Genomic DNA, 15,730 nt, shown 5'->3' with positions numbered 1-15,730 from the left:
AAAAAAAAACAAACATAATCAGCACCTCTTTCTGAGGGAGCTCTAGTGCCCTAGTGGGCAAAGACTTGCACTGCCAACGCAAAGGCAGGTGTCTCCAATCCAGCAGAGGCAGAAAAAAAATGGGCGGTCTCCTGTGCAATTTACAGCCTCTGAAAACCTGCTGGAGGATCAGTTAAGCCAGTTCTGACTTCATGATGCACAGTTGGGTTAGTGGAGGATCCTGTTTGATCTCGATGTCTGCCTTTCTTCCTTTGGCCTCCTCTCTGGTTTCTCAGCGCTCTGTTGATGACTCATAGGGATCACTATATACAAATCTTTAAGAGGCTGGGAGTAACATCACGTGGCTTAAGGTAATAAATAATATATTTTAGAGTTCAGCATGTGCTTCAGGAAGATACCAGGGAGCTTAACTCCCAGTTCTGTGTTTGTACTCCAGACTCCTCTGGATCCTGTCTGGTGACATCTTTGTTATTGTTAGGTGCCATCAAGTCAACGCTCCTCTTCATGACTCATTATGTACAACAGGGTGAAATCCTACCAAATCCCTTCCCATCCTCACTCTCTCTGCTGTGCTTAAGCGCATTGTAGTCACTGTGTATATTCCGTCTCATTGAGGGGCTTCGCTAATGTCTTTTTCTCTACAATTCTACGCCTCTGAGAACCAGAGTGTCTCAGAGTAGTGGAAAAGTTGTTCTGCACATTATCTAGACTACCTAAATTATAGCCCTATGTATCATGGATCTGTTTTGTGCTGCCAAGAACCTCTTTAAAGTGGAATGTTAAAGAGCAGAGTTACTAATTTACAGCTTACAGTGTGCCAGCCACCACTTTTTTTATGAGGATGTTTCCCCCTTTTCTTTCTTTTTAACTTTTTTGCATGACCTATCTCTTTTCATCAGCCACACCTTTGTTGCATTAACTTAATAAATCTTTTCCACTTGTTTTGCTTTATATATAAAAAGGTATGTATGGCCCCTCTCATGGTATTTTCAATGGCTTCTGGTAGCTTAGAGCATAAAAACAAGGCAAATAGGAGCAATAATACCAGGAAAATGCCATTCCTAGAAGATGAGTAGACAAGACCATTTATAGTCAGGTAAGTACATGGTTGAAACATTTATTGAGATTAACAGGGAGGAGAAGAGAAAGAGAGGAGTGAAAATGAATTGATAAGTTAGGTGAGAGGAAATACAATATAAAATAAGGGATTGATTCAATATTGTAATTAAAATGCAAAAAAAGTTGTGGGAAAAATAGTGTGTGTGTGGGTGTGTGTAACAGCTGTATGTTTACTGCAGGTCAGTCTTTTAATATGTAACATTCCTTAGCTTTTAGTATGTTCAGTGTTGTGCTACTGTGAACATCCCCATAATAAATGATAGACATTTTCATTATCTGAAAAATAAACTCTATGCTGTTTAGCATCACTACCTGTCTCCTTTTTTCATACCCTGACTGACACTCACTGATGTACTTTCTGTCTGTCTGGATTTGTCTATTTTGGACCTTTTGATAAATAACAGTCCTGTGTTGTGCAGTGTATTATGTGTGGATTGGCTCACTGAAAAGTCTGTAATTTGAATCAACCATCTGTTTTCTGAGTGGAGTATGGACAAAAAGATGTGCCACATCATAAACCCAATAGAGGCTTACTGCAAACTGGGATCTGCTTGATGCAATGGGTTTGGTTTTGGACTTTTTCTATAAATGGAGTCATACAGTATGCGGTCTTTTTATCTGTGACCCGAACTTTTTATCTTTCCACATAAAAATACCTCCAAGATTCACCCATGTTGTATTTGTGTAGTATCATTCCTTTTTATTGCTAAATAATAATCCATTGTGTGGATATACCAGATTTTTATCCATGCATAGGGGCCTATGGTGACCCAGTGGTAAAAAGCTATGCTGCATTCCTAAAGGCACGTAGTTCAAATTCACCATCAGCTTCACGGGAGACGGATGGGCAGTCTTCTCCCCTGTGATTAACTGCCTCTGAAAACCTGCTGGAGGGTCAGCAATGAGTCAGTTCTGACTTGACGGCACCCAACAATATATCCATTCATAATAATGATGCTGTGAACATTCGTGTACAATTTTTTTTAAACTTTATTTTATTATTGTGTGTGTGTGTGTTTGTGTGTATACTGTCAAATCGGATCTGACTGGTACAGGAGGGGATTGTCCCTCCTTCTCCAGCAGAGCGTCTGGTGGGTTCGAACTGTCATGTACAAATTTTTGTGTGGACACTGTTTTAGTTGTTCTTGGGAATATACCTAGGCGTGGACTTATTGGATCATATAACTTTGGACGTGCTGCTAGGAGGATTCAGTCCCTGGAAAAGGACATAAATTTTTTTTAATAAGCAGATCATAAATGAGTGAAGATTATTAGGCTACTCACAAAAACTTGAATGAAAGGAGAAAACCAATTCAGAAGATATATAGGAATGTATCTTCTGGCTTGATTTTTCTCAAAACAAGAGTGTAGTAGTATAGTTTCTCAAAAGAGGAAATAATTCTTGGTAAAATATAGATGGTCAGTGAAAAAGAGAAAGACCTTTAAAGATGGATTGACATAGTTGCTACAGCAGCAAGCTCAATCGTGGCAACAATTGTAAAGACTGGACAGTGTTCATTCAGTTTTGCGTATGGTTATCATGACAGTGAATGGACTCCATAGTATCTAATGCTTATTCCAAGATCACAAAAATTTACCATTATGTTTTCTTGTATTAGAAAACATTGCTTTAGCTTTACATTTAGATGTTTGATCCATTTTTAATTAGTTATATATGGTGTGAGATAAAGGTCCAGCTTTATGTTTTTGCATATGAATGGATATTTCATTTTCTCAGCTTTATTTACTGAAAAGACTATTCTTTCCCCATGGAACTATTTTGGCATGCTTGTAAAAAAATCAATAAACTTTTTTTTTTAAAAAAAAACCCGTGGACTCTCAGACTATTGCATTCATCCAAATGTCTCTCAATTCCGGTATTTTGAGTGCTGTAGCCTTTTGATAAGTCTGGAAATCTGGAAGTATGAGTCTTTCAATTTTGTTTTCTTTTCAAGATTGTTGGACTATTCTGGGTCCTTTGAATTTCCATACAAATTTTAAGATCTATTTGTCAGTTTCTAGAAAGAAGGCAGATGTGATTTGATCTTTATGAAGACTGTTGACATCTTAAAAATATTAAATCTTCCAGTACACAAACATGATGTCTTATTTACATATTATTTTTCCATTTCACATAACATTATTTTTGTTATTTTAGAGTGTAAGTTTTACACTTAATTTTTTGAAAAAATTTATTTGTATGAAAGGTTATAGTTAATTGCTTTTCCATTCAACCATTCATACATGTTTTGTTTTATAACATTAATTATAATACCCACAATTTAATTCCTACTTCATACCTATGGTTCTTGTTTCAGTTAATTCTATACCTTCCTTCTGAGTTTTTATCCAAGACAAATACAGTCTTTTGGATCATATATGGTTGATTTTTTTCCCAAGAATTGAGTACTTCTTTTTTTTTTCTATAATTATATTTTATTAATTTTCATAAACATTTACAGAGATTTTGGGTTTCCATTCATTCATTGTTGCACTATTCTCTCTACCCTCCTCCCAGTTTGTTCTTGTCCAAATGCCACAGTGCTTGTCAAATCCAGTTCTGATTAATCTTCTTTGACAGTGTGTCCTTTGCCATTCCCTATCACTCCTCCCTGAGAGAGACTTCACCCTGATTCATAAGGAAAAGGGGATGGCATATTCTCTTAGCTACTTCCTGCTGAAAAGGGACGCTGTGGGTTTCAGGGTGAAGATCTTCTCTCACTACTCTAAAGGGCCCCTTTGGCAGTAGGAAACACATAGACTATTATGGAGATTGATTTTGGAATTTAGATGCACTCTTATTGACTGTGCTTGGCCGTACATGTTCATATCCTTGAAGATGTATCATGGGGGTGTTGCAACCTAGAAGACAGAAATTTGACTAACAAGTTATAAGTACATGAGTCAAAAATTATGGAAAAGTAAAAGAAAAGATTCTTTCATTGTTTTACAAACCCTCCCCCAGGTCCACTCCACCATGTAGCCCTCGCTCCAGACTCCTGTGATGACAGAAATACCTAGTTATATATCTCTTTTAAACAGTTTTCTCCCTCCTCTGTTTCAGTGCAGTATACATTATTGAACCCATCTTACTCAGTCTCTCCCCAACCCCAAGGACAGTCCCATTCTACAACAGTGGCATCATGTAATATTTGTCCTTTTGTGACTGGGATATTTCACTCAGCATAATGTTCTCCAGAGTCAACCATTTTGAATAATATTGCATGAGTTCCTTGTTTTTTAATGCAGCATAGTATTCCATTGTGCGAATATACCACAGCTTCTCTAGCCATTCGTTTGCTGATGGGCACAGAAGTGAGTACTTCTTTGGTGTTTTTATTCACTTAGAGACCTGCCTGTTGTTTGAGTGAATGTTGAATCACTTGGCTGAGTTTTGTTCCAAGTTCAAAGGATAACTAAGGGCCATAGTCTTGGAGGTTCTATCAGACCAATAAGCCTGGCCATATTTATGTTTTTGAAGGTTTTTTTCCCCCTTCCACATTGTCCAGGCCTGTTCTGTCATGATCCCTTTCAGAGCAGTTGTCATATCTTGTTCTTCTAGTCTCAGAATCATGGAATTTGAGGTTCCTGTTGTCCATTAGTATTCTAAACTATTTTTATCCAGCTCTGTTTGCTTTTCTTTGTTCCAGGCAGAGTGTAGTTATATCTCAGATGACCCCTTGTAAGCTTTTAGATCTCTAGTTGCTGCTGCTCACCAAAGTTGGATTTAGAAAGGATACTATCTTTGTGGACTGTCTTGTACCAATTGACCTTGGTGTTCCCCAAGATGATCGTCCTGAAGCCCTAGAAAATTATGTAAATACTTACTAAGTATTTTATTCTTTTTGAAAGCTATTAAGAATGGAATTATTTTTCAAATGACTTTTTAGGTTTGTTCATTGCTGTGGTATAGAAATACAGTTGATTTTTTTTATATGGATATTTAATTCTTGCTGCACTTGCTTTTGGATGCCTTTTATTTCATTTCTTGGAGTAATTAATTTTGCCTGGCTAGAACCCTTAGTACAATGTTGAGTAAAAGTGGCAAGAATAGACATTCTTGCTTTTTTCTTGATTTTTAGCAGGAAACATTCTTTCACTGTTAAGTATGATGCTAGCTATGTTTTTCATTTATTTAATGATGTTTTTGATGAAAAATATACACAGCAAAACAGTTCCCATCCAACATTTTCTACACATTATGTTCAGGGATTGGTTACATTCTTCAGTTTGTGTCAACAATCTCATTATTTCTGTCCTAATTATTCTACTCCTGTTAATTTTGTATTACTGCTTCCCAAACTTTTCATCTGTGCTGTAGAGTAACAGTTGCCCATTTGGTGTTATTTGGATAATTTTCAAACGGAAGTAGTTCTCAAATGTGAAATTATTTACTTTTTTATTTTATTTTATTATTTTTGTGTGTGTACCGTCAAATCAGTCTGACTGGTACAGGAGGAGATTGTCCCTCCTTCTCCAGTAGAACATCTGATGGATTCAAACCGTAGACTTCTGGGGTTACAGGGCAGCTTCCTGCCACTAGGCCACCAGAGCTCCCTAAAATTACTTACTTTTTGAGCTAACTTGCCATTTAGTTAAAAGATATTTTCAGGAAATAGTTTCTCTTCAAGGCTTAAAGTGTATCCCACGGTAGTATTTTTGGAAATTTGTCCAGTCTTCGTGGACTCAGTCTGGATTCTTGGAGAATTTGAAGTTCTGTTCCATGTTTTTTGCCCTTTTTTTTTTCTTTCATGTCCACCTATTGTGGCCCTGATTAGGACATTTTATAGTGGTGACTGGACACTAGTTCTTCTGGTCTTCTCTGGAAGAGAGGAACCAGTGGTTCACAGAGACAACTCTGTATTTTGATGTCTCTCTTAGATTTTTCTCATTATCTATATTTGTCAGATGAATAAAGACACATAATTGTATCTTAGATGGCTACTCATAAGTTTCTGAGACTTCACATCAGACACAATTATCAAACTGGGATATACAGCATGGACTTCATTAGCTGTGAGGCTTTTTATTGTCATTACTCTTTATCAGATTAAAGAGTTCCCTTCTATTTCTAGTTTTGAGTGTGGGGTTGTGTTTTTTTGTGGTTTGTTTTTGTTTTTGAAAATCAACTAGATATAAAGATAAGTTTTTAAAATAATCTCTTGAAAAATTGCTAGTATAAAGAATCGTCTTTTTTTAGACCATTTGACAGTAAGTTTCCAATTTGATGCCAAGTCATTCCCCCAACCCCTTTTTTTGGTTTAGATAACATTCCTCCCCCCTAGTTTATTTACAAAATTCTAATACAAAGTCAAACAGATTCTTTCCATTTTCCTCAACCCCCACCCATCAAATTATACAACCCAATGATTAATCCCTTCTTCCCCCTGCACATCCACATCCCTCTGCTTCCAGCCTCTCCCACCCCTCCTGGACCCTTATACTCATTCTACAATAACGGTCTTATACAATATTTATCCTTGTGGGACTGAGTTAGTTCACTCAGCATAATGCTCTCCAGTCCCTCCCAGGTTAGGTAATAATTTACAAAGTTATTGCTCCTTTGTGCTTCATATTATTCCTTTGTGTGAATGTACCATAATTTCTCAATCCAGCTCATCCCTTATTTCTTCAATATTATAGCCTATTTTAAAAAAGCATTCTCTTAATTAAACAACAAAATCAGAAAGTTAAAATTGGTACATTGCTGTTAGATGCCATTGATGGCTTTAATGAGCAGCCCTGTGGAAAACAGAACAGAACTAACTGCCCAATCCCGTGCTGTCCTCACAATCTCTGCTTTGCTTGAATTACATTCAAGAGTCAGTCCTTCTCAATGAGGATCTTCTTTTTCACCAACCCTCTACTTTTCCATCCTTCATGTTCTTCTTGAGGGATCATCCCCTCTAGATAATGTGCCCAAATTATGTGAGATGCTGTCTCACATCTTTGCTTCTTAGAAATATTCTGTCTGCCTGTCCTTCTCCTGCAGAGCAGCTAGTGGATTCAAACCATGTGCCTGTGGGTTTGAAGCACAGTTTATTACCACTAGGCCATTATAATCCCCTATTATAAAATTAGATATGTGCTTCACACTGGCAGAACTGAGAACTTTTGCTTAATTGTCCCAAAGTAAGGTTCCAAAAACATTAAAATAGTATGTGTCCCTATTCATAGGAAAACCCTTGAGAAACATTTTGGCCTTACAGTAGTATAGAACACTGGCATTGAATAACATTTCTCCCAATGTAATGTAGACATCCTTCTACACTTGTTATGTCACATGAGGCGGCATCAAGATCCTGACACAATTTTAAATTTTTTAAAAATATTTTTAATTTGAACTAATTTTAGACTTGCACATAACCTACCAAAAATACAACTGAGAGTTCTCTTATGTTGCTTACTTTAATATTAACATCTTACACATTCAAAATTGTCAAGAACAAGAAATGGCTGTTTTCCTTTTTTAGGTAAGGATAATACTGGTGGAGATACTTGGAAATGAAACAGATTCAGTTTTGCGTCAGCCATCTTAATACAGGTAGATGATCCTGTATGCAGCATTGATTACTGGATATCTTAGTGTTCGTGTAGCAAAAATAGCACAAGTAGTTTTGAAGAACTAGAATTTAATGTCACAGAGTTTGAAAATTTAAAACTGTGTTTGTCAGCACCAAGGGAGTTCTTGTATCACTGTCACTGGAGGACCCTGAGGTGGTGTGGGTGCTTTGAACACTTCAGCCCCTCTTGAATCAGAGTATGTCCTGTTTATAAATTAGGCTCCTGTAAGCTTGAAGTGGAAGAAAGAATACTTCATCCCTAAGAAATAGTTTGAAAACTGCATCATGAAATAGCCTCTACTTTAATAAGTACAGTGTATCTGACATATCTACAGAGAAAACGATTCTAGCTTTTGCATTGTTTCCATAACCATCAGTTGTTCTCCTTACAACCCCATCATTGAGTCTAGTCTTGCCTGTTAAAATAACATGACATGGATTCCATCTTTTCACCCAGTAATCTGGAATATTTGAACATTTAAATATAAATAATTGCTCATGGTATTTTCGGAAGGGTCCATTCAAATACACATTCATTTGGGACTAGGTGGCAATTTAGATCATAAGTCTTTGATTTGCATTGCTACTAGTAATGATGTCAGTTGAGGACTAAGGTGTGTCTGATTCATGCCATAGTCTTTTTGATTACTTGCCATTCTTGACAGAGTTGGACTAGGACTCTGGAGCTACAACTCCTGAACTAGAATCCTGACACTGTGATTTGCTGACAGTGCGGCATGAGACCTATTACTGCCCTCTTCACATCCTTAGTTTCATAATCAGCAAAGTGGATACAATAATAGTACCTGCTTTTCGGGTTTATGGTGAGACTTAAATGAGGGAATGTGTGTGTGAGAATGTAACAGGATAAGACAAGGTAGACTGCCAAAAGAACAAACAGGACTCGGAAAGTGAGGGTGTGAGTGCTCCGTGGAGACAAAGATGGCGAAGGTTTATCTCACTTATTTTTGGTGTGTTGCTAGGAGGGGCTATTCCTCGGAAAGAGACATCATGTTTGGAAAGGTAGAGGATCAGCAGAAGAGAGGAACATCCACAACAACATGAATTGACACAGTGAGGGCAGCAGTGGGTTCAAATAGTCAGAGATGATGATGCTGTAGGCTAGGACAGGGTTCTAGTGTATTGTTCATAGGGTCACTATGAGTTCCTATTCAACAGTGACAACATAACATTTCTGAGTAAGACTAGTAAGGCTATAATTCCAAACTTGCAGGTAAATTAGCTAGAGTACAGAGGGTGGCTTTTTTTTTTTCAATTAAAGATGATATCTGAAGAACAAAATGGAATAGCATCTGTGGTCAGGAGTCAGAATCTAGGGGAGCTCTGGTGGCCTAGTGGCAAGGAGCTGCAACTACAATCCCAGAGGCAAACGGTTCGAATCCACCAGATGCTCTGCCGGGGAAGGAGGGACCATCTCCTCCTGTACCAGTCAGATCTGATTTGACGGTACACGCACACAAAAATAATAAAATAAAATAAAAAAAAGAGAATCTGAGCCACGTCCTAAACTACTGGACGTCCTTAGAGAACTGAACAAAATGGAATCTAAACGTAATAACAGCATTTGGTAAAACTCATTAAATGAAGAAGCAGGGTTTAGATTAGGCTGTGTGTTCACTTCTTTTAGATACTTAAAGCATTTACTCCGCACCACAAACTATTTAAAATGCCTTTTTGAAAATTGCCCTAGTGTAAGCCAACAAACTGGATTCTTAAGAAAACAAAATTGTAGCAACAATAGTGGATGTTTGAAAAGGAGTCCAGAATTGTTTTCAACAAGTTAACTTTTTAAATATTGGAATATAAGCCATTCAACAACAAAATGTTCACTTTGAGCTTATAAATTCAGTAAGCAAAGCCTAGTGGTAAGAAACTGCTGCAATTCCAAAGGCATGCAGTTCATATCCACCAGCCTCTCTCCATGGCAGAAGGATGGGCAATCTCCTCCCAAGCAATTAATTGCTTCTTGAAAACCAACCAGAGGGTCAACTATGGGTCAGTTCAACTTGTGGGACACGGCCACTTTGAAGCAGACCTTGCTTGATGATTTGAATTTCATTACTGAACTGAAACCAGAGCCTAGACTAATTAATTGAGGAATTGTGCTTTGGGATTGCTTGGCTAAAACTTGGATTTGCTTTGGGTGATATTCTTTGCCTCCCTTAATGAACTCTATTCTCAATCACAACTTTGAATCTGTGAGTCAGCAACAGGTAAAAGAACCTCTTGCTGTTGGTGGGGCTGTGCTTACTACCTCTGGCCCTTTCTGAAAGATGCTCATGGCCATAAACCTCTGTGTCCAGTTTTCCCATCTTTAGGAAGTGGCCCTCAAAAAAAAAATCTAAGCTTTCATTTGCCTATCCAAGGTAAATGGAAATAATAGGGTCTATCTACTAAGTTTATTGGGTAATAATTCTTACAAGGCACTTATACTGTACAAGTTATCGATTGACTCTTCAGTAAGGATCTACCCAGCTGTGCTGTCTGTTGAGACCTGCCTTTCCCCCTCCCAATAGTTTTTATTGAATGATCAGAATTACATTAATTCTATACATCGATGTAGGGAGAAATAACATTGTGCAGTATTGACTCTTAGGGCCTCCAAAAGTTATTTGGATTTTATAAAAATGTCATTAATTTTATAAAATTCTTAATGCTATAATTTTGGGGTAGTTTTATTATATTTCGCCTGTTTTCACCAATTTGAATGCCTTTCCACCCCTGCATTCCTATTTCCATTCATCCTGTTTTGCCCCTTCTTGCCTTCTTTGCTTTATTTTGGGGCAAATACTGCCATTTTGGTCTCATAGGATTAATTGCTCTGAGGAATACATTCATTCCTGGTGTTCCTGTTCACGTTGTAGACTTCCCTGGTGGGCTTAGTTCCAGGTTTGAAGATGGCTAAGGGTCACAATTTGGAAGCAGGAGTAGCATCTACTTCCTAAACAACATGCCTCTGGAAACTCTGTAAACTTTGAGAAACAGTAGTTATAAAAAACCTCAGGTCTTTTGTTCATAGGGTCGCTATGAGTTGACTGCAGTCAACAACAACAACAAGGGTCACAATCTCAGGGCTTCCTCCAGTCTCTCTCAGACCAGTAAGGTATTTTCTATTAATTTTGAATTATTTTTTTTTAAATCATCTTTTAAAAAAAAAATTCTCATTTTTGTGTGTGTACCATCAAATTGGGTCTGACTGGGACAGGAGGAGATTTTTCCCTCTTTCTCCAGCAGAGCATCTGATGGATTTGAACCACATACCTCTGGGATTGCAGTGCAGCTTCATGCCACTAGGCTACCAGAGCTCCCTGATTAATTTTTCTTAAATATACTTAATCTTTCTCCTTTTTTCTGTCCAGAACCTTCTTTCATGATCCTGATCAGAACAGTCAATTGGTAGAGGTAGCAACACACAATTCTTGCATTATTTTTGGGTGATAAAATCAGAACTATAAACCAAATTCTTTCAATCTCAGCACTGTTGATATTTTTTTACTGGTTAAGTTTGTTGTCGGGGACTGTCCTATGAATTGTATGTTGTGACAATCCAATTGTTATCTGTTGGGAACCACTGATTACAAACTTTGGCTCACTTGTAATGATTCTAAAAGGACAATTATTTGCCTGTTTTTCTGAAGTTGATTGTGATAATTGGTCTTATAAATCACCTCTTCTTACTATCTAGTGAATGTTTTTGAGCTTTGGAGATGACTGCAAATGCTGCAAGTAACAGCATGGTGGTTCTCAAGGTGGTCTGTTTGCATCTCACTCCTGCAAGTCCCTAATAATGATCATAATACTAACATTTGTGAGTGTCTGGTGTGGCCTAGTGCTAAGAAGCAGTGCTGCAATTCCAAAGGCATGTGGTTTGAATCCAGCAGACGCTCTGCCAGAGAAGGATGGGCAGTCTCCTCCTGCGTGATTTACTGCCTCTGAAAACCTGCTGGAGGGTCAGCTACAGGTTACTTCAGACTCAAGGCACTCAGCAAAAACTGAATATACCTTAATGAAGTTTATTTAAATCGCTTTTAAAGGAGAAGCCTTATGAAGGCTACCAAGTCCTATGCAATTAACTTCTATCACTTTAATGGGTCCATGTGAACACAGTCCACCTGAATCTTGGTTGCCATAATTTGATGAGGCCAAAAAAGTCCGGTTTGACGAGAAAAGTTCAGTAGTGTTTATGATATGATGGCAAAGGGTTTTTGATAAAGGGGAAAAATCATTGGTATTGGACACAGCCAGAGCATAGTTAGTATAGATTCAGGGAAATAGTACCAGTATACTGAGTAATCATCTAAGGTAGAATTCAGGTGATTAGTAGAGGCTTGGACCCAGACCTCCAGAGAAATGGATAGCATGATTCCTGAAATGGCATTGTCTGAGGTGGGCATGATTCTTTTTCTGGCAGAAAAACATGTGGTAGAACTGAACTCTCAAATGGAGATACACCTCTCTGTACAGAATATGCATCTTTATGGTTTGTTTTGCTTAGTGATGTGGCCTGAGAAAATTGGTTACAAATTGATAACTTTCCTGTTCTATAGGTGGAGTTACCAAGTCATTGATGACTCATAGCAAGCCTTGAACACATCTGAACCTTGCCCTAACCTATTCTGTACTCTCTGTCTCTGATATATATGCTCCAGCCATTGTTACAATCACTGTGCCATCCGTCTTTTTCAGTCTTGCTCTCTATCTCTGACCTCCACCCTTCCCAGCATGGTGTCTTTTTCCAAGCACTGGCACCTCCTGACATGCCTAATGTGTGTGAGACCAAGTTTTACCATCCTTGCCTCTAAGGAGTACCCTGCTTCAAACAAGTTGAGACGTGTTTGTTCTTTTGGTAGTCCATGGGATATTCAGTACTCTTTTCCAGTACTACAATTAATAGAACTTGATTCTTCTGTAATCCTTATTCATTGTCCAACTGTCAGATGTATGTTGTTGTTGTTGTTATGTGCCATCGAGTCGCTTGTGACTCATAACGACCCTATGTACAAGAGCTCTAAATGCTGTTCTATTTTGTGCCAACCTAGCCATCTCAAACGCACTTATTCCCACCGCTCTAGTCACAGAATCGATCCATCTCACCAAAGGTCTTCCTCTCCTTCGCTTCCCCTCCACTCTGCCAAACATGATGTCCCTTTCCAAGGACCAGTTCCTCCTTGCAGCATGCCCAAAAATGTCAGACGAAGCTTCAGAATCCTTGACTCCAGGGAACAATCTGGCTTCACCCTCTCCAGGACAAACCTGTTTGTTTTCCTAGCAGTCCATGGTATATTCAACACTCTTCTCCAGCACCACAGCTCAAAGGCATCAATTCTCCTTCTATCATCCCTAGTCATTGTTCAACTCTCTGATGCATAGCACATAATTGCGAAGACTATAGCCCGGATCAGGTGCACCTTAGTCTCCAGCCTAACATCGTTGCTCTTCAGTACTCTTGAGAGGTTCCTCACAGCCAACTTTCCCAATGCAATTCATCTCCTGATTTCCTGGCTGCTGTTACCGAGAGCGTTGACTGTGGAGCCAAGTAAATTAAAACTGTTAACTATCTCAATCTCCTCACCATCCATGCTGATGCTGCCAATTGGCCCAGTGGTTAGAATCTTTGTTTTCTTGATATTTAGCTTCAGTCCATATAGGAGGCTGTACTATTATAAATATTTAAAGACCATGCTTAGAAACACAGGGTTTTTTTTCCTATGTATTGCCGTCATTTGCGGCAATGTGTTAATATTAAGATCTAATTCATACATCTTTAGGATAGATAGCATTTATTGGAGAGAAAGTCTTGAAAGGGAGAATCAGAGCAGGCCAAACACAACAAAGCACATTGGCAGCTCACCCTCCCTGAAGGGACAAAGCTATAGGATTTTATTATTAATGCTGGACTGCTAGGAGAACAAAGGAGAGGGAAAACCAGGCTGTTCCTTGGTAGCAAAGATTCTGAAGCTCTGTCTGACGTACTTTGGGCCTGTTGCAAGGAGGAACCAGCCCTTGAAGAGGTCCATCATGCTTGGGTGGGTGGAGGGACAGCTTGAGAGAGGAAGACCCTGGATGAGATGGGTTGACTCAGTGACTGGAGTAATGGAAGTGGTTGTGTCAGAGATAATGAGGCTGGTACAGGATAAAGCAGGGTTCAGAGCTGTTATACATAAGGTTGCTATATGACTTAACAGCACTTAAAAACAATAAAACTTTACATATTCAACAGTTTTCTGGAGAAAGGCTGGGTTTTCTGGGAAGTGACATGTCTAAATGAGTATAGCAATATGGTGTGTGTACGCAGTCTTTCTAAATTAATTCTGTCTGAAAGGCTTCTAGACCAGTGGCATCACTTACTATGGGATGATGTGCATGCCTAGTCTCTAGGCTATATAGTCTTTATCCTAATAGGAGGCTCTCTGCTGCCTCTAGCGGAAGGTCATACAGTTGGGGATTGGTGGTCTATGCATGCTTAAGGAATCCATTTAAAGCAGGTTCTGCCTGGTATGCAGCTTAACAGGAACTAATTGTTCATTGCAATTGGGTGTAGGTATATTTTATTTGGGGAAAATGTCTGCCTGTAGTTTTCTGATCTAACACCACATACTCCCCTAAATCTGATTTTTACTTCATATCTCAAGAACAAGTACTTACTTTTTACTTAGCCTTTATTTTAGTGTAAGAAGGAACCCTGGTGGTGTAATGTTAAAAAAATCTGCTGTTAACCAGAAGGCCACTAGTTTACATCCACCAGCTGCTCCTCAAGACAAAGGCAGTTTTCTTTGGACCTGGAAACTCTTTGGTCCTGCAGAGTTCTGCTCTGCCCTACAGGGTCACTGAATCTGAATCAACTCAATGGTGGTGGGTTCAGTGCGCAAAGAGGTCAGGAGGTATAATGGTAAAAGTTCTGTGCTTCAAACTTATAGACCAGCAGTTTGAAGCTACTGAGCCCTCTACAAGAGAAAGATGGAGTCTATAGCCATAAAAGATTTACAAACTTCCTAACTCTGGGGGGAACTTCTACTCTATCTGATATATATATCAGATTGCTGTGAATTGGAATTCATTAGACAATGGATTTGGTTTGATTCTTTGTGCAAGAAAAGGCTTGAAGCCTTTTCATAGATTTAAATACTTCAAGTGAACGTGATTATGATGAACTTTTTGGGAGTAGGAGTTAATTAGTCCTCCCAGTTTAGGAAGTAGATTTAGTCCTTTCAAGTGAGGACCAATTTATATAATATTAAAGGGCCAGTACAAGTTGTCTGCAGGTGGGGTATCTGTAACCTACATAATACCTGTACTTAGTCTCTTCCTTCCTGTGGCCAGGATGCCACCAACGGAAATAATTGTTCAGGACACACCTGTAAAAGTTTAGGTAATTATGTTAATTGGACTATTATTGAGCCTTCTTAGTTTATCACCTATTTGGTATGGATCAGGACTTTAAACCAGTTTGAACAGGTTTCATAGCCAATGAAGCAAAATCATAAACAGACCCTATTTCTTAAAATTAGAGTGAATAAAAATGATAAATGGAATGGGAAAATGATAGACCAGAACACTGGTATGGGAGATTCAAAAAAGGTATAGTGTGCCCTTTCAGAGCCTGATGTGTGGGAGAGCAGATTATTACAAGTACTGCTGAGTGACACACATTCAGAACAGTGCATTTGGCCTCCATCTTTGAGCAGGGCACTGTTGTCTCCGACTCTACATGTTAGAAGGTTAATTAGATATGATATATATAGTGCTCCCTTGTTTTCTAAGAGAGAGCTTAAGTTTCTAATAGTGTACTGAGCTGCAATTTTTTTTTTCCTGATTCATTCACATTTTACAGATTCAGATCATGATTTGTTATCCATAACTGAGCTGGGGAAAATCACTTTGATGTCCTGATATGGATAGCTATTTGCCAGTGTCCAAGTGATTCCATTTCTAGGAAGGCATTTGGTGGTTGAGAGTTAGAATCTGGAATAATAATATATCTCCCTGCTCTCCCTTTATTTTTATCATATTTTAAAAAATATTTTATT

General features: G+C 38.4%; 1 protein-coding gene across 2 annotated transcripts in view; it reads left to right on the top strand.

The window, feature by feature from the left end:
- Positions 1-15,730, top strand: part of IDE (insulin-degrading enzyme) — a 120,793-nt gene that overhangs the window by 13,181 nt on the left and 91,882 nt on the right. The window contains exon 2 of one of the 2 annotated variants that reach the window (XM_006880339.1): positions 12,533-12,549. The exons of the other annotated variant lie outside the window; for it this stretch is intronic. Within the exon in view, the coding sequence (XP_006880401.1) occupies positions 12,533-12,549 (17 nt within the window). The remainder of the gene's footprint in view (positions 1-12,532; positions 12,550-15,730) is intronic. 2 annotated transcript variants of the gene reach the window in all.

Source organism: Elephantulus edwardii, unplaced genomic scaffold (genome assembly GCF_000299155.1).
Source record: "Elephantulus edwardii isolate Elephantulus edwardi_28Jun2011 unplaced genomic scaffold, EleEdw1.0 scaffold00007, whole genome shotgun sequence".
Taxonomy (NCBI): Eukaryota; Metazoa; Chordata; class Mammalia; order Macroscelidea; family Macroscelididae; genus Elephantulus; species Elephantulus edwardii.
This window is presented reverse-complemented; position numbering and strand designations above follow the sequence as displayed.